This window comes from Pygoscelis adeliae, unplaced genomic scaffold (genome assembly GCF_000699105.1).
Source record: "Pygoscelis adeliae isolate BGI_AS28 unplaced genomic scaffold, ASM69910v1 Scaffold242, whole genome shotgun sequence".
Classification (NCBI taxonomy): Eukaryota; Metazoa; Chordata; class Aves; order Sphenisciformes; family Spheniscidae; genus Pygoscelis; species Pygoscelis adeliae.
Window position 1 is genome coordinate 541,304 of NW_008824369.1, and position 24,327 is coordinate 565,630.

A 24,327-nucleotide genomic window follows, 5' to 3' on the forward strand; every position below is an offset into this window, starting at 1 on the left:
AGCCTTCTCAGTCGGTAGAGCATGGGAAGCTGGAAAGTCCTTGACTAGTGTAAGCACTGCTGAGCAACAACTAAAACATGGGTGTGTTATCAACACTGTTCTCATCCTAAATCCAAAACACAGCACTGTACCAGCTACTAGGAAGAAAATTAACTCTATCCCAGCCAAAACCAGGACAGTATCCATACTGAAGGTTACTTCGGTTAGTTACACAAACTTTGCATTATCCAATATAAGGGTAGTAATAATGTCATGAGAGGACAGGCTTTTGAAATAACTCTCTACAACTAATAAAATTTTCAATAGTTTGTTCCAGATTATTTTTATTTTAAAACTTTAAACATTTGTGTTTTCTTTGAATGGCAATAAGTACTAAAAATCTGAAAGCTGAAAAGTTCTGGTATAAACTAAGAACCTCATTAAAGTCCCTTAAGGAGTGTTATATATATGTGTTCTTAGGTATTTGCTCAATGAAGGAACATTTCCAGTCTCTGCTTGAAACACTTTGGGCATTTGGAAACAGTTTTAGATTTCATTAAGGTGCTGGCATTGTGTTGAGGACATCAAGTCAATGAAAGTCAACTGAGATCTCGGGAATGTTTCTTCTTGTTGTACTGGTAATGGTCATTCAAATCAAAGGGCTGATTGGAATTTGGAGTGCCTCTCTCATCTTAAAATTGTCTTCATTTTTTTTTCTCAAAAGAATGTCTGAAGTGCAAATAACACTCCTTCAAAACTTGTGTTAAGTTTTTGTTTGCTTGTGACGTGTCTTAGCTGAAGGTTGATGATTTGAATGCAGTTCTAATATAGTATTTTTAAAGCCTATTGTAATACAGCATTGCACAACTAAATGATGGTACTGCACACATTTCTGCTGAAACTTATTCTCAAAAATGATGCTGTTTTTTGGCTGAGTTGTTAAATGGATCATAGCAGGAAAAAATTGAGGTGATGGGAATGCAGTAACTAATGGAATGTGCTCTTGAGGGTTTTTTTGTGAAATACAGGAGTTGCAATGCATGTTGTGCTTTACTTTGTCATACAAATCAGACATTACACAATAGATCTGTCTAAAATAGTTTTGAATAGGCTTTTGTTTTAGTATTCTACCTGTTACCTGTAGGCCTTCAGAATTTATAGACCTGGTTTGTATCTGTATTGGTTTTGTGCCTATTAGTAGCAAATCTCTGAAGACTGCAAGGAGTAAATAAATGCAGGAGAAACCCTTTGTGAGGAAAAGATAATGGTCTGAGTCAGACTTGTGAAGAACTGGGTAGGAGTTGAGAATGCTTTCCCACTTAATTACTAGCATAGAAGAGAATGACAGCATTATTTAGGAAAGTCGGGATAGCTTTTAAAATCATATTTATCAAAGCACTATAAATTAGGGTGGTATTATACTTTTTAATCTGGTTGCATTAATATCCATTAAATGCAGAGTAAGTAAACTGATCAAGTTTATGAAAGATACCATGGAGGTAGCTAGGGAGCAAAGTTAGATTTGGTCATTCATTAGTATTTTAAAGGCTGCTCTGTTCCAACTTGGTGTCGTAAAGTAACATCTCAGTTCATGATCATATAGTTTGAGGGTGTCCAAGAGACAGTTTAAGTGACTGCTGTCATGCTAGATTTGTGCTGGAAATAGTTATAGCTATTAGTGCAGAACTGCCATTTATATAGCTGTTCTTGAAAGAAAAGAGGCTCTTGCTTATGCAGTGGAGCTGTTGTCGCATAGCAACTACTGTGCTGAAAGCTTAAAATCAGATGCTCCCTTGAAGTTCACTGTTCCCTAATAATGCTTAATTTATCTGGGCCTTGCACTGCCTTTATCGCAGTAGTGAATATCTTTTATTAGTGTACTCAGTAGTGTCTGTCATGTACATTTACTTTTCTTTTTTCCCCAAGCTTAGAACTGTGCAGTGTCATGTATTTTTTAGCCCAATTTTCTGGAGGTTGAGACCTTAATAACATGATTAATCTCATTGAACCAAATTTGAGAGTGTCAGACTTCAAGTGTCATGGCCTTTCATAATCGGGTTGTAGAAGAAAGGCAGGCCTACCATCCCTCATATGACAGGCATTTACATCTGGCCCTGTATTGTTCTGAGTGGTGGCTGTTGGCAAGTGAACATGGACTATTTGGCTAGCTGGCATGTGTGTTGTTCCTAATGAATGGTAGCAAAGGAAGCCACAGGTGGATGACATACGTGGGTATTTGAGAGTATTGTGGGCAGACTGGGAAATTCGATGGAGAAGGAAACCAGTTCTAGTGAGAAGCAAACTTTTGTTTGCTTAGTTGTTGCATTTGGTAGTCAGTGAACTATCTTATGAAGAAAGTAGACTTGAAAGAAACTTAGGAAGGCATAGAGAATCCTGACCTATATAAATTGCTTTGAAATATGCTTTGTATGACAATAACACTTTTCCACCCCTTGAAACATGCTAATACGTACTGAAGTGTATGTTCTCATGTCCGTACTTGATCCTGAGAATGCCAGCATAATTCATCATCGTTGTTTTTTCAGTGAGCATGTTCATGTACTTGCCTGCATACAGGGTTCGACTTCAGATGTGCTGTGCTCAAATTTAGACTTTAGTGTAAAACTTGCTTATGAAATGGCAGTCTTCAGAGGTGCTGAAGAATCTGCTTTGATAGCTGTTAATTAAATACCTACTGCAGCCAAGGCTTTGAATTTTTATGTACTTTTTAAAAGTGGGTAAATAACAGCATAGAACCAGTATTTAATACTTTGAAAAAAGACCTTATTTTCTGTGTCGATTATTTAGGATCATCTAGATGCCATTTTGAGATGGAACATTTACTAGCACAGAGTTCTTTGTAAAGCATTATGTTGTGTTAACCTTGCAGTAACACATATAGTAACACAGACACACTGCATCTCCTGCTTATTTTAATATAGTAGTGATATAATCCAGGCCTCGTCCTCCTGCTTAAGTAGTTTGGATATACCAGACCAAAGTAGTCTAGACTGTTTGTATTAACTGACAGAAAGCCTTATATTGTTGGCACCTTATATATAGTATTTTTTGCAGTTCCTTTCCTAAAGAACAGATTCTGACTTCTGGATGGATATTAAGATGTAGTAGGTTGTTACTGCGTAGGGTTACATTAAATATGGTAGGCTTTTAAACTGAGATGATATACTGAGTAAATTTATTAGATTCTCTACTTTTAGAATCTATTATGTTAAGATTCTTAACTTCTGCATTCATTATGAAATTGTGAGTGATATTTATTGGATTTTTTAAATCTAGGTTTAAATTAAAATTAATTAAATTTACAATATATTTTAACAGGTTTTTTTATTAAAGAAAACTGTTTCCTGTTAACAACTATATAAAATGATTCTCTGTGTTTAATTGAACGGATTTCTTCCTGGTTGCTTTTTTGATCGGGATATCATAATAAATAGCTGTTGTCCCTTCATACTTTCACAATTTACAAACAAAAGGAGGTATTAAACATCTCCTACCTTTTCAGTTCCGAGACATTTTACTAAGCTCCAGTGAATTAATCATTGGATGGAAATAGTTGAAAAATGCAAAAGAGGTTATACTGCAGCAGATTTTTCAGTGCTTTATCAAACACCAGTTCCAATACTTAATCAGTGACTTCCATCACTGAATATGTATTTATACAAGCTATTAAAATAACTTCACTTATAATAAATTTTAGCCCAGTTATAGGTTACCATCATTTTATATTTAATTTTACATTCTTTTTTTAAAGAGAAGTGCAAATTAAAAAATATCACTTATTAATGACTATATGAGAGACTTCAAAGTTTATCCAAATAGAGATGGATTCTGTAGTTCTTAGTAAGTGGCTCTTGTATGAGTCATCTGAAATGCTATTCTGTAAGTGTTGCAGAAACTTGCCCATGATAATTGGCATTTTTCTTGTATTAAAGCATCTTTTTATAACTTTGTATGTGAAATTTTCCTTGTGCTTTTGGAAGTTTAGATGACTTCCGTCTTAATGAACTGTTAATGGTTAGCTGTCTTTTCAAAGGTGGTTTGCTTTCCCTTTTTTTAAAAAAAACCTTCATTACTTTCTCCAATTAATTGCTGTTAGTTCACACACTTTCTTTTCTTGGGAATTATAAAAGGTTTGTAAGGTTAGGAAGTAACATAATGAACAGCAACAATATTTTTTTTTCTGTATTCATTCCAGGATGCTTAAAGAAGATGGTTACATTATGGGAAAGAATGTAACTTCCATAAAACACTTAGATTTTAGGCTTGATAAATGTGCAGTTTTCTTTACAGAAGGCGTTCCAACCAAAATATGTTGTCTTTTTCATATAAAATAGCTGAATACATGCGCAGCGTATCTAATGTACAATAAATGCTCTCCTGTGGGGAGCAGGAAGACACTGTAAAATTCATGTTAGCCATGTGGGCATCAAAAAGGAGACATTGTAGTGTACCATAAACCCAAAATAAAAGTTCAATATCTTTATTTTTAGTGTGTTATACACTTGACAGCTGAGGTGCTTTACACCTCCCTCTTAAGGATCTGGTCTGAAGTTAGTCTTCAAATAGCAGTCTTTTAAGACTTGCTAGTAATGCATTTTGTGAATAATAGAACATGCTCTTGGTGTCCGAGTTCATTGTGTAGTGATTTACTTTTGCTTGGCTAACTTTCCCAAATGCATCCAGTACACTGGATGAAACATTCTAGGGGGTTCAGGAGTCTTAATCTTCTACTGCGAGGAATAGATACTGTAATTGTGGTGATGTGTTCACGGGTGTTTATTAGCCGGGGAAAATCTGCATCTGTTCAGTAGATGCTCTGCGGTGAGTTGACTTCTTATTTCAGTGAAGTTGGTTGTGAAGGTCAGGAAGCTGTTTGGAAATTAGGTGGGGTGGTTTTGGAAAAATGTCTTTAAAATAATTATTTTAATTAGTAATACCTGGTAACATAAATATGTTTACTTTTTTGTAGTAAAGCTACCTTTAATTATTTGGTTTCAGTTAGAAGTTCAAAGGAATCTCTTAAATTTTATCTAAAGCTACATTACTTGTGTGTGTGTTTGCAACAGTAATTTACCTAATGACTTGACAAAATGCTTATATTTGTGGTTTAGGTAATTTTCTGTCTACTTAGTAAGGTTACTGAACATCTGAAGGAAGTAAACATAAATCAGCTGTTATCTTCCCCTTTTTTCTTGTTGATGCTTACAAATGGAAAAATACATGGGTATTATGGAGAGGACTTGATTTAAATGAATATAAATTGTTCCATTGAGAGCCTGCTTCAGAGATTTTTTTTTTTCAGAATTTTGACTAAAAGGTGGTGAGCAGCCTCGCATTGTGGTTGATCTGTGTTTGAACAATATATATTATCTAGAAATCAAGTATTCATGTTCTCTAATGAGGTTAGAATGCCAGAGCTATTATGGAAACTAGAAACAGTATCACTTGTTTGAAAACCTTCCTTTTTTGGTTAGCTTTTATTGTTGTATAGATAATATTCCTAATTTATTGTACAGAAAATATGGGATCTTCCGAAAGTATGCTAACACTTTTTAAAGCAGTATCTTGATTATGTCAATTTACTCTTTACATGTAATTAAAATAAGTAAATATTCTGTAAGCATTATGTGGAACACAATGAAGAGCTGTAGCTTTTTCTGGATATCTCTTAATTACTTTTTGTAGGTTTTTTTAAGGTTTGAGGTAGGTGGGCGTGTCCCTTAACTAGCGATCAACTTCTGATTTTCTTTACTTTTGAGGCTTCGTTTACACTGTATTCGGTTGCCAGACATTCCCAGTGATACTCAGATGTTCCCAAAAAATCCAGTCAGTCCAAATCACCTGACATTGTTTAACTTCAACACTGGTGTAATATCTAAATATATTTTAATCAGATATGGTCCAACTATTCTTCCAGTCCCCATGGCAGTACCTGTTTAAAAAGAAACAACAACAACAAAAACCCTCAAGATGTGTGCTGTGGTCTCCTAGGGAACTACACATCGTTGTTCTCAACTTAAGATGAAAACAGGGATGGAAATAGGTTAATTCCCCTGGCAAAGACTTAAGATTTTTATAAAGTACCATTTGAAGCTTTTGATCCTGTGTGAGTAATAATAACCTGACTTAATCATAGAAAATGTGTTGTAGAACGTTTATATATAAAATTTTGGAAAATTATTTGGAAGTGTGTTTGCAAAATGGTTAGGGATCATGTCTAATATTCTTGAAATGGAGACAAATCACCTAAGAGTCACAAGAAATAGAAATTGGGGTGGAGCTTTCATTGCACTTATGAAAGCAACTTGTATATTTGGCAGACTGTCATGAATGCATTTATTGAAAGAGACAGTACTGCCTTATAGTAATATATTGTACACAGTTTAAGTGAGGTTTTCTTCTAGCTGCCTTTTCTCTTAGTGCGGGTGTTTTGGCTCATGGGAAATGTCTTCAAAAAGACCAGATTTCTAATATCCGTGTTTAGATATTTCTATAAATTTGTTGACTTAAAGAATCCTGAGGCTTGGGACTATCACCGTTCATTACCTACTTTGGTTAATCGTGTTGGCTGTGGCCTCTTAGCTTGAATCAAGTAAGTCCAGAAGGGTGCAGGCAGGTAGTAGAGCATGGGTATATTTTACCAGTATGTCCTTTCTGTTTAGTTTCCTCTTATTTGTGATGATGTCCACAGAGTTAAATGTTCAAACTCCATCTTTTCAATAAATGCAGATGGATAATATGTTTTGAAGGAACTTCTTAAAATGATAAACATATTTATATAATACTACATATGTGTTTATTTCTAGGAGAAGGAGCCACAGCTGAAGTTTCCTCATCTTTTGTGATTCTGTCTATATGTACTCTAGTAGTACTGGTCATACTGCTTGCGAACTGTGTTTCCTGCTGTAAAGACCCTGAGATAGATTTCAAGGTAAGCATCTGAAGTTACAAATGTATATACAAGTGGTATTCTTAGCTGCATTCTGATATCCAGAATACTTGATTATTTGTGCTAATACTCTGCAGTTATTGACACTTCAGTGTCACTGTACATTCTCTCTTCTGAAATAGCCAGCAACTGTATTTCTACATGCTGTGAAATCTTGCTGCAACCATTTATTTTAAGTACGTGGTCCATGCTGCAGTAAGGATCTTTAACGTCTTTTCAAAATCCTTACTAGCTATCAGGATCAGTAGTAAAAGTATACCCTTGAGACAATTTTGCTGTGAAGAACCTTTTTGTTGTTTTTCTGTGTATTCTTTTAATTTGTTTTTCTTAGTCTGCTGACAGGGTTTAAGATACTCCTGTCGAATAAGAATACTGAAGATACATATCCATTATAGCAAAACTCTTGAGGAGAAATTGTTACCGTGAGAGAACAGTTACTTTTGGATCATGGGTTATCAGTGTTCCTAAAATTGAGTTTTGCTCTCGTTTCTAAATGGAGAATATTTGGCCTCAGCAGTTCATGGTAATCATTCAAAGCCAGGGATAGCACTTAAAGTAAAAAAACCAAAATCCCCAAACAAAAAAACCCAAAACAAACCCATTTTGTTAAAAGCATTACTTGATACTTTAATCTCTTTAAGTCAGTAATAAATTGAAAATAAGGAATAAAAACCTAAAAATCTATCACTGTCCTTGGAAAAAAGCTAAGCCTCGTTTACGACAAAGATCAGCTTGTTTACTAAGATTTTTTTTTTTTGCAGGAATTTGAAGATAACTTTGATGATGAAATAGATTTTACACCTCCAGCAGAAGATACTCCATCTGTTCAGTCTCCAGCAGAAGTGTTTACTCTTTCAGTTCCCAATATTGCTTTACCAAATCCCTCCCAGTTTCCATCTCGTACAGGTAAAATACTGGTTTTTAATGAAAATCCAAAAGTAGGTAGTTTTAGTGTCAAAAATGGAGTGTAACTGATTGTTTGCTTTGACCGTAAAAAACTTACATAAACTGAGTAAATATATTTTGTAGTGTATAGGATAAAATGTGGAAATATTACTTCAAAAATGTTAACTTACGGCAGGGTGCCATGTAAGGTAGCTTAAGAGAACAAAATTAGCTTAAATAAACCTCTTTAGAGTACTTTCATTATGCCTCTATATACATAAAGGGTTTGAAGTACTCGAGGACATTAGTGACTTCTGCTCTTTAGTGGTTTTCTTCATGGCTAAGTTGTCATTGAATTTTAGCCATTAGCCTTAAATGGAAGCAAGAGTGAATCCCTTACATGACAGCAGTGCTACTGTTTCAGCTGCATCACTTTCTTAACGTCACTGTAGACTTTTCATGCTGTAAACGTGATATTGGTAAGACAGCATTAGATTTCTTTTCCCTGTGTGAAAGGTTTTTTTGGAATGTATTCTTTAAAATACAATTTTTGTAAAAGGAAGCTTAAGCATCTTAAATATTAAAAGCATAGTTTAGTATAATATGAGAACTACTTTATGCTACTTCACATATAATTTTTACATAATTGCTTGTGTTGCTTAATCATTAGATGTTCAGGGAAGCTTCTAGTAAAATTTCTGTACCTACAAATTTCAAGAGACTGTCAGTGTACTTTAATACAAAAGAAATGTTACTCCTCAGTGCTTTAGTGAGTGAGGGAAAACTATCTGTGAAAATTTTTTATTTTATGTCAGTTCTTCTATGTTGCCATAATTATTAAAACTATACTTCCTGTCACTAGAAGTTATTTTGCCAGAAGTAAGGCAGTGTACTCAAGTAAGGTACACTGGTAAAAATGTAGTTGTACTGATACAGCCTTCTCTGTGCCTAGGAGCACAGTGACAGCTATAGCTGTTCCAGTAAAGTAATACTGGTGTAAACTGGTTTATGGAAATAAAAATGTGAGCTCAGTCAGACAATTAGTAATGATGGGAAGTTTTTGTGCCAATTAGGCAGCAGAGGGATAAACACTGCTGAATCTCTTCTATAGTATAGAGTCTGCCATTGTTACTGTCCATCCTCTGCCAAGCTCTGGGTCTTGTTTTCTGTCCTTTCCCTCTCTGGGCTCTTTATGTGAAGTATTTTTAGTTGGAAAATGTCCTCCTTCCAGATGGTAGCCATAAGTAGGACAGTTGGGCTGAAGAGTAAAGCAGTCGAACCCTTTCTCTTAAAATGGTAACTCTCTATATAACTATAAATGTTAAGGTGTACAAGCAATGAGTTGTCTTGTGTTTTCTACTTTTATTTACATAGGAAACTTTTTTGTAAGTAGGTTATTTGCTCTACCCAACTACAGGATATGATACACTTTTATATTGGAATTGGAACTCAGCCTTTTTGCTTTGTTACTGAATGTGTTAAAAAATTAAAAGTTTACATTTCATAAGGAGAATCACTGTGTTCTTGCAGGGGGTGTATTCTAGTATGGTTTAGAAGCTGGAGCTGAGAAAAGTCTCACTTGAGTGCTGTTGTCACAAAGTTACTTTCATACTTTATGTATGTCTAGGTTTTGTTGCTTGGTCTGAATGTATGCACATAATTGGGAATAAATACTGTAGGAGCTTGCATTATCTCCTCAACAGTTAGATAACTTTGGCCATCTGAGTGGTTTGATACGTGTTACATTTGTTCCATTGTGTGTGGCAGATGGATCAAAGTCTCAAGTTGCACGTCAGAGTCTAAACTACATCCAGGAAATTGGAAATGGCTGGTTTGGAAAGGTGAGAAGTTATCTTTTAATATTGTACTGCAGTTTGAGTCTTATTCGTAACTGACTAGGCTACTGTATTTCCTTTAAAATGGTACTCTTAAAAAACAAAACAAACCCCACAGTAATAGGATAAGAAAGACTGAAGTTGAAATTAGATGTTTCCTTGCTTGCAGTTATTAGTGCTGCGATTACAGCACTAATCAGTGCTGCTTTAATTTACATGTAACTTCTTACCAGAGTTACTTACTAGGTAGACATTTCACTTCCATGGATTTGAATTAATATATTCCTGTTATTACCAATTCTCTCTAGGAAAAAAATCTTAAGTAAATAAGTGGTCTTCACTAGAAAACACGTTTTCTGAAAGTTGATGTGTAGATCAGTTGTCAAGATTTATTAAGTATGGGTGTTTAATTATCAAGGCTCTGCATGTGTTGACAAAAAAAGCCAGAAAATGTTACAGCATGTTTTTTAGCTCTTGGTTTTTCTCTGCAGGGAAACTCCAAATTTTTTTTCCCTACTGATTAAAGACACAACGGTTATCTTTATTTCAGGTTCTGCTTGGAGAGATTTACACCGGTACTAGTGTAGCAAGGGTTATAGTGAAGGAGTTGAAGGCAAGTGCAGGTCCCAAGGAGCAAGAACAGTTTTTAAGAAATGGAGAACCATATTAGTAAGTAATATTTCACAGCTTGGTTAACTTACACTTCATACTACAGCATATGAATTATAGACATTTCTTTCGTTCAGTGTTACTGTCTCTATTTGCCCTCCCTTATAACTGAAATGTGTGTCTTTAGAAAGTGAAATACAGTCAATCCAAAGTGAGCAAAAGTTGAGTTTGCTTAGAAATAAAAATAAGTTCTTTGCTTGAATGTTTTTAGTAGCTATTGTTCATGACTGGAAAACACACTTGATTTGGTTTATCAGATTTTCTTCTACAGCTGTTTGGAGCAAACTCCTGATGTTGCAAACTAACCTTATGCCTAATTACTTGCCTCTGAGAACGGAGGTTTAACTCCTGTACTTGGCTTTCCCGTTAGAAGCAGGGGAATTAGTGACACTTTATCTGTTATCAGATACACATCAATTTCTTTAAAGCTCCCTTTTTCAAAAAAATTAAATGCAACATAGTGATAAAAGCTAACTTTGTTCAGGTAGCTTGCAAGGAGGCTTGTGCACAAAAAAATACAGAATTACACTAACTTCAGTTCAGTAGTACTCTACAATTGAGAAATCATTGATCTGACTGGAAATGCCAATAAAACAGGATTGGTGTTCTCTTCCTCTTGTGCTGTTATGCTTGGAGGATACTTGCTCCTAGGGGTTGAGTCTTTGTATACTAGAAAGGAATTTGGTATATTAAAGGGAGCGTAAGTTCGCTTCCCATGTTTTGGGAATAGTGAGAATTCTCTGAAGAGCTAGCTGCCACAAGTTAATGGCTTTTGTGGATGACTGGAAGGGAGGTGTATTGTAGTTCACTAGACATACCTCAGTGTGGTTTACCTTGCCTGAATATGCTACAAGTGAGTGGTCATAGAGAGCTTTGTTTTCTTAATGTCCTAGTGGTATTTGCATTTAGGCTTAAATTGTTGCCAGTTGTCAGAAGAAGAAATCTCATGCCTTCTGCTGCATTTGCACAAGTGTTTTTTGAAGCAATTTAGAAAAAGTAACTGATCTGGCTGGGAGCTAACCTGGCTAAAAAAAGGTTTAGCTTTTAGCCAGATTGGTTCCTTGGTGTAGTTCATGAACCAGTTGCGTGCATTTATTTTTGGTATAAGGGATGGTGGGAGGATGGGTGTGACTCTCTTGTGGCAGTGCTGGCTTTTGTGGTTTTGAGATCCTCCGAGTTTCGGCTGCTCTCAATGATATGCTGCAGCAATACAAAAGAGAGACAAAGGTGCAAATGGAATCTGTGGCTATGGATACTTGCACCTTTGTTCATGCCACCCCCCCCGCCAACGTTATGTGTTGAAACTTCTGGTAGGGATTTCAGTGTGTTGCATTATACTGCAAATAATGTATACTGTGATCTGTCTGGCTTTAACTGTGTTTTTTCACTCCAGCATTCTTCAGCATCCAAATGTTCTCCAGTGTATTGGGCAATGTGTGGAAGCCATTCCTTATCTCCTAGTTTTTGAGTTCTGTGACTTGGTAAGTGCACTTATACAAAAGGCTGCAGTTGTTTTTCCATTGGTGTAAATTGTATGTAGTGTATTTACTGCCCTTCACTCATGAAATGATTCTTTTTCTTTCTGGGAAGTTTTTTGAATAAACCAGAATTGCAGAAGACAGACTTTTTTTTGTTTAGAGACAGACCACAAGTGTAATTTTTTGTTTATATTCTTTTCAATTCATCATGTAAATTCTAGGTGCTTATGGAATGTTCTGAAGAGGAAAACAGCTGTTCTTTCTTTGATAACGGAATTACTAGTCTCTTTCAGCCTGCCTACATCATGTAACAGGGAGCTTGGAGGGGAAAGGAGGTCTTAGAAGGAAGCTTCTTATTGCAGTCCAGTATGACATACACATGCTCACAATCACGTCCTAAATTCTGTTTGTCTGTGCAGCCTTAATGTGCTTTTATTATCATTTCTATGAAAATGTTAATTGAGGAAACGAAAAGAATTTCCTCCCTTCTGCCTCCCCTCCTCCAGAGTGCCCAAATTTTACCCATGCTGTGCAGCTTTGGGCTAAAATGCAATGGTGGGCTCACTTCCAGAATCGGTAATGAGTGTATTCTAATAGCTAGAATTTTCAGTATTATCCTATTCTCTTCCTGATCCTTTCTGTTACTGTATTCTTGTTTTCCCTACTCTTATCCTATCCTCCTTTTCTTTCCCTGCCTCCCCCCCCCCCCCAGCAACTGCCTTATTATGCTTCCTGAGCACCAAAGGAAATGTTAAGAGTGCAGTGAAGGGTGTTCTCACTGCTTTCTGCTCTGCTGTTAGTGCCACAAAGTCCACTGAAGATGGGAAAGATAGCTGCACAAAAACCTTGCTCAGCCACTGCATTCCTGTGCATGTGTTGGAATTTACATGAATGTTGGGAGAAAGGGGGTGGTATGCATGTATAGAAAGTTTGAACTGTGCCCAGAGTCTTCAGAGACTAAAATGTGTATATGGTGATGGATCCATGGTCTGGAAAGACTTGAATTGCATTATTGTAGCATAACACATTGCTAAAAACCCAAACAAACCCAGAACTCCAGGTGGCTATCTAAACACTGGCTCAATAGCTGCTTTTAAAGTTTGTGGTCTAGATGACATTTTTCAAGAAACTCTGAAATGATAAGACAGAAATGAACTCAGAAGTGCATGTATATGTTATTAAGAAATAAGTCTTTCAGAAGCGAGATAGTTTGCATTTACAAAATTCAGCAAGATCCTTTTTTATCAGCTTCACTACTACAGAATTTTCCTTGAAACTCAGGTGCACAAATACAGTTCTAGTTGCATCAGTTGCCTCAAGCAATTTAAATAAGAATAACATGAACTTTTGAGTTTTCTTGAGAAACATCAGTTAATCTGTGACCTTAAATAACTATATTTTTCATTACTGCTCTTTTGCTCAAATTTATTAGCTGTGGTAAATTAATGAGGCAGAAGTGCTGATAAAATCTTTCTTTCCCAAATGGAAGAAACGCCTGACCTTTAAGTGACTGATCAAAGTGAAATGTTCTGTTTTTGCTAAGAATTAAAAAGTAGGTGCCTAAGGTTAACCATATAATTATTTTCATAGTTTTTCAATAGGTAGAAATGGAATACTTCTTACTGATTTTAAACCTGCTACTCAAATTGGAGGTTCTTTAAAAGGACCCTTGAAAGAGAATTGCATTTTATAGAGTCTAACAGATATACATCTAAATTTTTAATCAGATTTAATTGCTGTCGTGTTTTTAAATAGTTACGCTATTTAATCCAACTTTGAATTTGAAGATGGAATAACTTTTAAAGATTGCCCTACTTTAAGTATACAGGCAAAAAATAATATCCTTGTTTGATGACAATGATTAATGCCAGAAATTGTCATGATCCTGCAGAGTAATTTGGAAAGGATTTTACTTAAGGGGATAAAATAGATTTTCACTTTAACTGGGGGCAGTAAGCTTGACAGCCAAAATGGTAGTTTTATAAATTTGAATGTAGTTAGGTAATTTCTTTGGAATGGAAAGTAAATGTCTGCAGATTTCTATTCCAAGTGAACTAAAACTTGTTTTTAGAAAACTATATATTATAGTGAGTTAAACATGACTTTAATACTGAAAGGCTGGCTTAGTTGAAGAGTTCTTACTTGGTAGAGCTGAGTATCTCCTAGACATCATAGTATTTTATTCACTGTGCACATAAATATACAGGGGCTAGGCAGACAAAACAGTGTTCACTGTTTTATGCAGAGATTGAGACAAGTGCAGTAAGTTAGCTCAGTATCACTGTATGTCACTAATTCTTCTTGTAGTCCCAGGGCCTAGTGTGGGAGGTAGCAATACTGGAGTGAGGGGAGAAGAGAGACATGAAGAAGGGAGAAATGTGAAGGAAGCCAGACGGCACCATTTGGAATAGAAGGTATGGCTAGATAGCTTTTTTTAGTAGACAGGTTTTTAGTGGAGTGTCAGTAGGCTGATATTCTAGAAGCTGCTTTTTATCACTGTGGCTGGGATGGCAGTTACTTTTATTTTTCAGGATTTTAGTAAATGATCTCGAAAGCTGGTAGCTTCTTTTGTACTTTTTTTCTGAATTTGGGTAAATCAGGGGATATGGAAGTGCTACCAAAATATGCAAGAGTCTGATTCTGCAGCAGGAAGACCATAGGGGCAGACGCAGTTGAAGTGGTTGACTAGAAGTTCTAGTGTCTGTGGTGACTATATATTGTTCAAATGGGAAGGATGAGAAACATGTTCCTGTTTTGCTAGCAGTAGTATAATGCTATGCTAAAGCTCTTTACCTTGTGTTACTGGTGTTGTATATACAACAAAGAATAAACTTGTTTTAATCCCTTGTATTATGTGATTAAGAATTTGATGGTGAAGAAAAAAGGTGGCAAATATGTCAACTGTGTTGGATAGGAAATTTAAATGTCTTCAGATGACAGTTCTTTTTGCTCATTGCTCTTTCAGCAATGTAGACTTCATTTTGCAAGTTTGGCATATTAAGTAATGAAAAATGTGGCTATTCTACTGACCAACACAGTCTAGAGGGTACTAGTGGTTGTTTTCTTCACACTCCTTCAAATGCATAGCCTATCACAGCATGTCCCCCTTTTGCAACTTCTCTTACTAGGATTCATAGCCTTTTTAGGGCTACTTGACCTTGTCTCGGCTGCTCATTCAGCCCTGTTGGATTATCAGTTCCCAGGCTCCTTGGCACTGAAAGGTCTTGATCAGAGGCACTGGAAACTGTAGTGCAGAGATACCAGAGGTAACTGTCACGGTAGCAACGCTGAATGTCATGCAGGCTAACTTACTTGTTTTCTTGGCCATATAGACTACTAATACATTTCTGTTACTTGAGATGGCTTGGTTGTATATGCAGTAACTGTGTTTGCTAGCATTTAGCCTATTTTATAACTTAATCCAAGTTCCTCTATGTCCCTTGCTTTGCAGAGCTGGGCAAGAAGCAAGAGAAGTCAGTTGCACCTAAATGATTTAAAGTTTTTAAATCCTAATTTTCCTTTGTGTTAAAATTTTTAAAAAAAATAGTAAATACTAAAAGAAATGCTCAATAAGTTCTTAGCCCCTCCCCCCTTACTAGTTTGCTTAGTGTGATGGTGCAGTTTTCTATGAATAGTTAACTGTTCACTGTTAAACTTTGTAGAATGATGCCAGGTTAAAAATAGTGGTAGCTGGCTTATTAACTTTAATGTATTACTCAGCCGTGTGTGGCCAGCATTTTGTCAGCACAGCAAATCCTCTAATGGATTGACATAATTTATGAGTAAAGGAAAGTTATTCAAATGTGGAAGTAGCGTGTATATTGTGAGACTGATTTGCCTATCAAATTCTTACAGAAATTCTTCAAGCCTTGCAATTCCCTGAGCAGATGAGATCAGCAGGATGCAGTATTTGCCTAGAATGCCCTGTAGCTTGCTTTAGGGATGTTGCTGTTAGTGGAAGGTGCCTGCCTGCAGTGGTAGGTTCTTTCTTTTGTTTGGGCTTTTTCTAATTACTGCCACTTGAAAACATTATTATCTTCAAATCAAAAAAGAATCTTTGCAATGAAAACTTCTTAACCAAAGAGTTCAACAAATCTGTTTAATAATCATAGTCAATATCAGTATGAGGCAAATAGTAGATATATCAGTGGTGTGTGGTTTAATAAAGGGGGGGGGAGTTGACAGTTCATGACAACTTCAGAAATCATGTCTGTTGGGTTCAAAGACTCTTTGTGCTCTCAGAACTGTTTAATATTTCTTAAACTTACATATGCCTAAACAACTTTCTGATGGTATAGGTGCTCTATACCATACACCACTTTCAGGCTGGTAGCGGTAATGATAGTGACTGCAGGTACTTACACTGCAAAGCAATACTGGAGGGGAGAGGCAGGGGTAGTACTTTTAGTTGTCTAAGAACTTCAGAATGGGGGATTATGTGGTATTGTGTGACATAGCAGGTAGCTTTCCAACTTGGTAGAAAGTGTTCAGTAGACATAATTTGGTAACCTCTTTACATTTTTAAAACCCTATCATCAGTACCTACTGGTTTAAAAAGTCATGTCAGCTATTAGTTTGGGTGTTCATATGAACCAAATGTGGAATTTGCATGAACAAGAAAACTACCAAAGAGTACTGCATGTAAATATGCCCCCAGCTTCTGGCTGATACAGAGGAAAAGCATATTAAGACTTACAAAGATGGCTGAACTGATCCTGACTAGAACCGAGAAGGATGGGAGGAAAGATGAAACCTAGTTCTTCATGGAGTCCCAGAAGAGGAGGGGAGAGGCAGGGTAGCAGAGGAAGTTGGAGAGAAAGTGGAGCCTTCCTCAAGCATGATTGTTGAGCTTTTTATATTTAGGTGTCAGAGCAGTGAATTTTGCAGAACTGTATTTATTCAGATATGTATAACCTTTGACATTTACTGTGTTAAAAAGTCTGTCTGATAAAGGGCCATTTTGTGGCTCATAAAGTAGTATGGGAATAGTATTGATGTATTGCTATTGTCTGCTTGTAGGCAGGGAAACATCATAAGGTAATTCAGGCTAGCAAGGAGCTCAGGAGGTCTCCACTCCAACCTTCTGCTCAAAGCAGTGTCATCCTGAGGTCAGACCAGATTTCTCAGGGCTTTGTCCAGCTGGATCCTGAAAACATCCAAGGATGGAAACCGTGCAGTCTCTCTGGACAACCTGCGCTTCTGCTCCGGTGTCCTCATGTGGAAAACAGTTTCCCTTATACTCAGTCTGAACTTCTCGTGTTTCAACTCATGCCTGTTGTCTCTCATCCTCCCTCCACAGTGAAAAGCCTGGCTCAGTCTTTAATAACTTCATACGTACTGGACAGCTGCTATCAGGTGCTCCCAAAGACTTCCTTTCTCCAGGCTGAATGAGCCCCGTTCCCTCAGCCTCTCCTCATGGTGAAACGCTCTGACCCCCCGATTGTCTTGGTGGCCCTCTACTGAACTTGTTCCAATTTGTCTTGTTTTGGGGTAGCCCATACTGGACACAGGATCTAAATGTGGTCTAATAAGTGCTGAGTAGAAAGAGATAATCCCTTTCCTTGGTCTATTGGCTATGGTCCTGTTTATGCAGCCCAGGAGGCTGCTTGCAGTCTTTGCTGCCAGGGCACACAGGTGATTGATGTTCAGCTTGCTGTCTACCAAGATCCCCAGGTCCCTTCCTGCAGAGCTGCTGCCCAGTTGATCAGTCCTCAGTCTGTATTGTTGCAAGGGGTTTTTCCCTCCCAGGTACAAGACTTTGCATTTGTCCTTCTGGAGTTTTCATAAGGTTCCTGTTGGACCCTTCTTCCAGCCTGTCCAGGTCCCTCTGGGTGGCAGTCCAGCACTTGAGTGTATTCATTGCTTATACCACACTGGGGGGAACCAATGTCCTTTTAAAGCAATACCAGAAAAAAATGGTTTATGTTTTTAAGCTTGATTGTAGCCTTAATTACAGTAGAATGGGAAAACAGAAACAGTATGTTTCAAGGTGCTAGATTTAATACAAGTTGTATTTCCTACAAAAATGTGTGCCTACATGAATTATTTAGTAAACAAAGGATGCCACACAACACTGCTGTTACTAGTGCATTTAAAAATTTAAAAAGTAATTCCTTGGTGTGTTTCAGGCATCCTAGGAACTTAATTCACCTGGGACAAACCCTGGGTAACCAGTTGCTGTTTTAATGAATGACAGCAATTTTGGAGGGTTTGACTTCCTTCAGGTGCTTGCTGCCACCTAGAGTCAGTTAAGCTCGGTATTTTGTACTTGCTTATGTTTGTTAGGCTACACAATTGGGAATCTGTGTGTTATGGACACTGTTCATTTTGTAGTTCTTTGAAACTCCGCTCTAGTAAATCTGCTCTGGCAAGGTAGAAAGGGGTGTGTGTGTTTATATGTAATGTTTATACATACATACATGAGCCAGTATGATGATAAAGCTGTAATTGTAAGTCAGAAGAATCTTTCAGGAAACACTTTTAAAAATGTAATTCTGTAGGATGCAAATACTTCAATGTTACCTAATTAGTAGCTACAAACAGGATAAAGAGAATGTAATGAAGGCTTCTACAACATTAAACAGTATCAGAAGTTATGCATGCTTTCTCACAAGCTACTTGCAGTGTAAGCAGTATGTATAAAGCAGATGAAATAGAATAGCTGCGTGTGTGTACTGTAGAATCTATGCATGTTTTAAAAAGTTAAAATGAAGTTGTTTTACATAGGAGTAGTGTCTGCTTTTAACTCCCATTGCTTCTGATTTTATTAGATATATTTGCGACTGTCCAGCCAGTCACCTCAGCTGTCACTGCACTGTTAGGTTTTACTGCACCACACAGACATCTACTGCTTGAACTATAGAATTGTAAATTGTTATCCTCAATTAACCGTGTTAAGGAGGAATGAGATGCTTCAGTTATAGCTCCATAATGTACATGAGCACCAGAGAAACAGGAAGTTTAGTGATCTTCAGTCTTTTCTGAACATCAGAGCGCTTTTTAGCCAGGGCAAAGACTGCCTTCTTGTCTGGTCAATCTCAAGACTTCCCTTCAGTCTCCTTCCTGGCCCAAGATTTAGGCAGATAATGGACCTGGACAGTTAGAGCCCAGAATATTACGCTGGTGAGACAAGTTGTGATGTAATATGTTGTGCAGTCCCAATACAAAAATACCCTTTGAAATAATTTGCTAAACTTACAGAAAGTCTATATTTTAAAGAACAAAAATGTAGGAATGCTAGATTAAAAGTCCAGCTGTGAAAGTAGGACAATAATGGCATGAGAAACTTGTTCTCTTCTCTTGCTTGGATTCCCTTACTATAGCCTTGCTTTTCCTGAATGTTTGACAACTGTCAGTTATTTTCCCTCTATTGCAAAGCTGTTCTTTTAGTAATTTATGGAGTGCTTCTATGGGCTCATTAATTATGTGGCTGTTGCTCAGCATTGCCTAGGTTCAGTAAAACTGCTGCCGTCCTCTGAATCCTTTGACTGGAGTGGGGTGTATTACAATGCTTTTTATACCTAAAGCTCTGGTGAGCTAGCAATGTCTGAAACGGTTTTCTCTGGTCTCTCCCTTCCATCCCCTTGCAAAATCCAGACAATCAGCTTTGCTGATTTGGAGCACTTGAAAACTCCTCTCATTTAAAAACAGAAACTCATCAAACTCTGTTTTTTTTATGGGAAGTATTATTGTATGACAGTTAGGTTTTATGTGGCAGTCTGATCTAGAATGTTAATTACTAAGTGATTTGATTAAAAACCCTTAAAAGGACAAAACCATATGCCTTAGATGACTTCTGTAAGAATCCTTATGGAGACTGGAAACTTGAGGAGATTTTTTTATTAAGCACAGATGTGGTTAATAAGTAATGTTATTGTTAGTTGGTTCTTCATTAAATATTTTTCATATTCAACCAACATACAAGGCTGACAAGTATTTTCAACTTCTTTTACAGGGTGACCTAAAAACTTATATCTGCAATGAGCAGGAACACATTAAAGGAGATTCACAAATAATGCTGCTACAGAGAATGGCATGTGAGATCGCTGCTGGACTTGCTGTGATGCATAAACATAATTTTGTGCATAGGTATGCTTTCCAGATAAATTGCTTTTAGTTATGATGCACTCTAAAATTCATGTAGATCTTTTCATTAAAATCCGTGTGTATTCGAGATTGTGTTTTAACAAAATTCCACCTAACTTGCATATCCTAAGTCATGAAGGTGCAATGCTTATGAAGATGCTAATTTAACTACAATGGTGTGGTGTTACAGCTCCCACCTGGCTGAAAGCTGATCACCTACTTTTTAGGTTTGCAGCCCTTAGAACACAACCTGCTGCTAAGCCAATCCAGAAGACATAGTTGTTAGATTAATTCTTGGCCAAGTTAAATTTGTTTTGTTTATTGGGGGGGGAGGGATGTTAGAATTTTGTTAGAATGAATCTTACCTGCTGTGTATTTTTTATAGATTATAGCAATTTAGCACTTCTGTTTGGTAATCTGTTACCTTTGTTACTAAAAATGGAAAAAAAACCAAACCTGCTGCCTTTCTAATGGAGTAAGGGAGAGGCTGACTTCAGATGAAAAATCTGACTGAAGCAGCTGTTCTCTCACTGAATTATTGTTCATGTAACCTTTTAATCTTCAGTAATGGAGGTAGTCAGATTTAGAAGAAATCATAATGGGAGAACAGTTTTGTTTTAATTGGGGGGAAAAATGCTAAATTTCTTTATTTTTAATTAAAGTTAACGCAGTTGATACAGAAAGAATAGCAGTAGTAGTAAAAGGCTGGGAAAAAATGTATTCATGAAACTAATTACTTGGAAATATTCCAAAATTAATTTTTTTGGCTTTAAATGAAAAGGTGTTAAGGAGCTGGAAGACATCAACCTTAGACTTGTAATGACTAAAATTATTAAAGAGTGCTCGATCTGCGAACATGGCTTACCTGATGAAACCTTGGATATCACAAGATAGTTTATTTTGGTTTTATGTTGGGTCAGTCTGTTCTTTGCTGTAGAAACAGCACTTGCATCATCCCTTTCAGCAAGTTAGGAAGTTGTGCTAGACTAGAGCTTATCAATGCACATCTTGCTGGTTGGAGAAAGCAGAGACCTTGTGTTCAGGGAGAAGCTGAACTATTAAACTGAGGTCTTAAAAAGTGCAGGTGTAAAACAGCAGCAAAACCCTGAGAAAACCCCAAAGCCTGGACCCAGCTGGTAGCTGATGGGCAGAGCTTATTCTTTAACCTGTTTAACAGTTTCAAATGACTTGAAGGTAGTAGTAACAATTGTATCTGTCAAACTGAGTGATCACTGTTTCTTGTCTTGCAGCAGCATGGCTTTGTAGGTATTGCATTTAACAGTACGTTTTCAGTGAAATACAGTAAACCTTGATAAATAATTATTCTGTTGATCTGCAAGATTCTCATTGTAAATGTTTACTTCTAGCAACACTATCCTGATGCTGTCAGAGTAAGTGGTAAAGCTCCAGCATCAGTGATTTTGTTGTTAGTGGTAAACTCAAGCAGCCAAAATTTTATTTTCTCTTCCAGGATATTTATTTAAATAGTATAAAACAAGCTGGAAAGCTTTGGGGTGTACTTGAGGGTTACAAACGTGTTTCTGACCTGTGTAGTTCAATGACCCTGGAAAGGAAAACATTTTCTTCTTTCTTTGAAGTAGGGAAACTGTGTGGCTTTCAGACTGTTTGTACTTCAGAGACTTTTTTTTAAGCCACACAGAAGCAATGGTAGAGTTCTTCCAGTGCACTTAATTGCCTGGTACTGTTATGTGAAACTGAGAAGCGAAATATTTGAGCAATTAGTCTGCGGAGCTCTTTGCTGTCACAGCTACTGTTCTCTAGAAAGGATGCAGCTTCATTAAACTTGCTTAAATTTCTGAGTTTTCACGATGGGTTTTCTAAAACAGCTTCTTGGTATTATTACAGCAGCACTGCTGGCTATAAGTACTTGTGGTCTGGTTTATGGTGGAAACTTACCAAACACATTACTTTTTCTGATGGTCTTTTTCAAATAGTATCTGTAGTTCTAGTTCATGTGTAATGTGTGGTTTTGTTATTTAGAGGAACTTAACTGTAGGTGTAAGATACTACTAGTTGCTTAGTATCATATTGTAAATTGTTAAGTATTTAAACCCGATCTGAATTGTTGATAGATTTTTCTTATGACAATTGAAGTGCAAGACATGCAGTGATAGGTGTTAGGTAAAGAGGGACCTACATCACTCTAGGATTATTAGTAGAATGAAATAATTGCATATAAATTCTGTGTGTAGTTTGAATGCTTAAGAGTATACTTCACTACTCTAGAGAAATGACTACATTTTGAACTTTTCAATAAAGGACAGCATAATAGTCTAGGGGGTTTCGTATAAAAAGTTTAAATGCGATTGTCTTGTCACTGTGTTTAGTTTTATTTGGATTCCAGAACACAGATTCTGCTCGACTGTGTGGCTCTAAATTGATTCTCTTTTGAAAATGTGGGAGGGCCTAAGGGCAATTGTATCTTTGTGGCCAAAAACCAAATCTTACAGTCTACTGTAAGGAGAGACCCTATCAGTGTTTGTTTTTTCTGAAATTGATACGTGTTTATATAAAACTATGGTGTCTGCAGTATTCCAGTGAGATATGTGATCAATTATTGGCTTGTATGGGTTCTAAAACTTAATGAAATGTAAGCAACGGGAACTATCTTAACATTTAGTTTGGATCAAGATTGTGCTTTTGAAATTAGTCTTGCCAATTACTGTGCCTGAGTTTGCATTATGAGTTGGTCTTTTGGAGTGCATGGACTGGTTTAATTTAATCCAAAGAGAATCAGAAAGGTAGCTCCAGGAGAACGCCTTTCTTGCACCTAGCTTGCTTCAGCCTTTAGTAGGGTTTAGGTCTGTGGGATCAGACTACAGCTTATGCGAATAAAATAGCTGAAGTTTATGTAGTGTGGATGTTGAATCCTTAGTGCTAATTGTGTCATATCACTGATCTGCTCTTATTATGGCCTGCTACTTGCTACTATAACCTATAATTTTTTCTTTTTAGAATTTTGTTGGCTTTTCATTTGATACTGTCAGCTGTGGCCTGACTGTTCTGAGAAGTGTCACTTCTGTTAACCCCCTTGTCTTAATTTGCATTGAAGACTTCTCGGTTTGGTCTCATTATTTATTTGTTTGTTTTTTCAGTGACTTGGCCTTACGGAATTGCTTTCTTACATCTGATTTAAATGTCAAAGTAGGAGATTATGGTATAGGATTCAGTAGATATAAGGTAAGTTAATCTAGTCATGTACCACTTTTTTTTAAGGACTTGGGGCATAAGGTTATAACAAGCATACTTTAAAGTTGTAAACTGATACTAGATTGTCCTTTATTTGAACAATGGACTTTCAGAGTATAACTGGCAAATAACCATAGCAAGCTCATGCAACAGAATAGATGATCTTTCTAGAGATCAGTGGAGTTTATGCTTGTAGAAGGAAGCTTCTGGTTAAATCTATCTGTTTTAGGTCTTATTTACAATAGTCCTAAAATATGCACAAATTCATTTTGATGTTTTAAGAAAGGAAAAATTCAATCAAATTTCTTAGTGAAAATGTTCAAAGTATTTAAATATATCAAGAAAGTGAAAAATTCAAGGCATTAATTAAAAATGTTTTCTGAGTACCAAATCTTAAACGAGAAGTTGGCATTCAGTTTTTCTACTATGCAGTGAACAGTGAATGCCTTTCCTCTGTAGCATTATTTTTTGCTGCTTGGGGAAAATGGGATTAATTTTTTTAGTTCTAATTTTTTGTATAGGGTTCACATGAAATCATATTAAGGAAAGGACTGTCAACTTCTGGAAGTTGATCCAATGTTTGTTCAGTCTTTTTCTGTGTTTTTATCAATAATTTAGGAAGATTATATTGAGACAGATGAGAAGAAACTTGTTCCTCTCCGATGGACTGCACCTGAATTAGTAACAAGTTTTCAAGACAGACTGTTATCAGCAGAGCAAAATAAATACAGTAACATATGGTATGTAGTAGGCTTTAAAATAATTTCAATGAGAGATTTGTGAACATATTTTCAAATGTTACACAAAGGAGTAAATAATATTTCTAGTTAAATTGAATATTGGTCTGATGCACTGCTTTTTTATTTCATCAGATGTACAGTAGGTTAATCTCTACAAACCTGAAACTATATCTTGCTTTGAAAAGATGCTTAGAAATCTGTTGAGAGAACAGTTAGATTAAGAAAAAATGTTTAGCAGAAGAATAGGTGTTTATACTAACAAAATTAATTACCGTATATTTGCCAAATGCCTTCAAATGTTTATAAAGGAAGGAAATGGTAAATGATTTTTCCAGTAATATAATAGCTGTGGGTGACATAAAAAGTTGGTCCTACTAGAGCCCGATTAAGTTCCATTGGTAGAACAGAAGCATCTTAATTTCTTGCTGCAGCATTTGAGGGCTGCAATTAACTGTTTGTCTCTGCTACCGAAGAGC

At 36.4% G+C, this 24,327-nt stretch overlaps 1 protein-coding gene across 1 annotated transcript in view; it reads left to right on the forward strand.

Moving 5' to 3' along the window:
• LMTK2 (lemur tyrosine kinase 2) overlaps nt 1-24,327 on the forward strand; it is a 60,266-nt gene that overhangs the window by 26,630 nt on the left and 9,309 nt on the right. The window contains exons 2-9 of the mRNA XM_009320053.1: nt 6,807-6,931; nt 7,711-7,855; nt 9,602-9,675; nt 10,220-10,338; nt 11,732-11,819; nt 19,771-19,904; nt 23,018-23,102; nt 23,730-23,851. Of these exons, the coding sequence (XP_009318328.1) occupies nt 6,807-6,931; nt 7,711-7,855; nt 9,602-9,675; nt 10,220-10,338; nt 11,732-11,819; nt 19,771-19,904; nt 23,018-23,102; nt 23,730-23,851 (892 nt within the window). The remainder of the gene's footprint in view (nt 1-6,806; nt 6,932-7,710; nt 7,856-9,601; nt 9,676-10,219; nt 10,339-11,731; nt 11,820-19,770; nt 19,905-23,017; nt 23,103-23,729; nt 23,852-24,327) is intronic.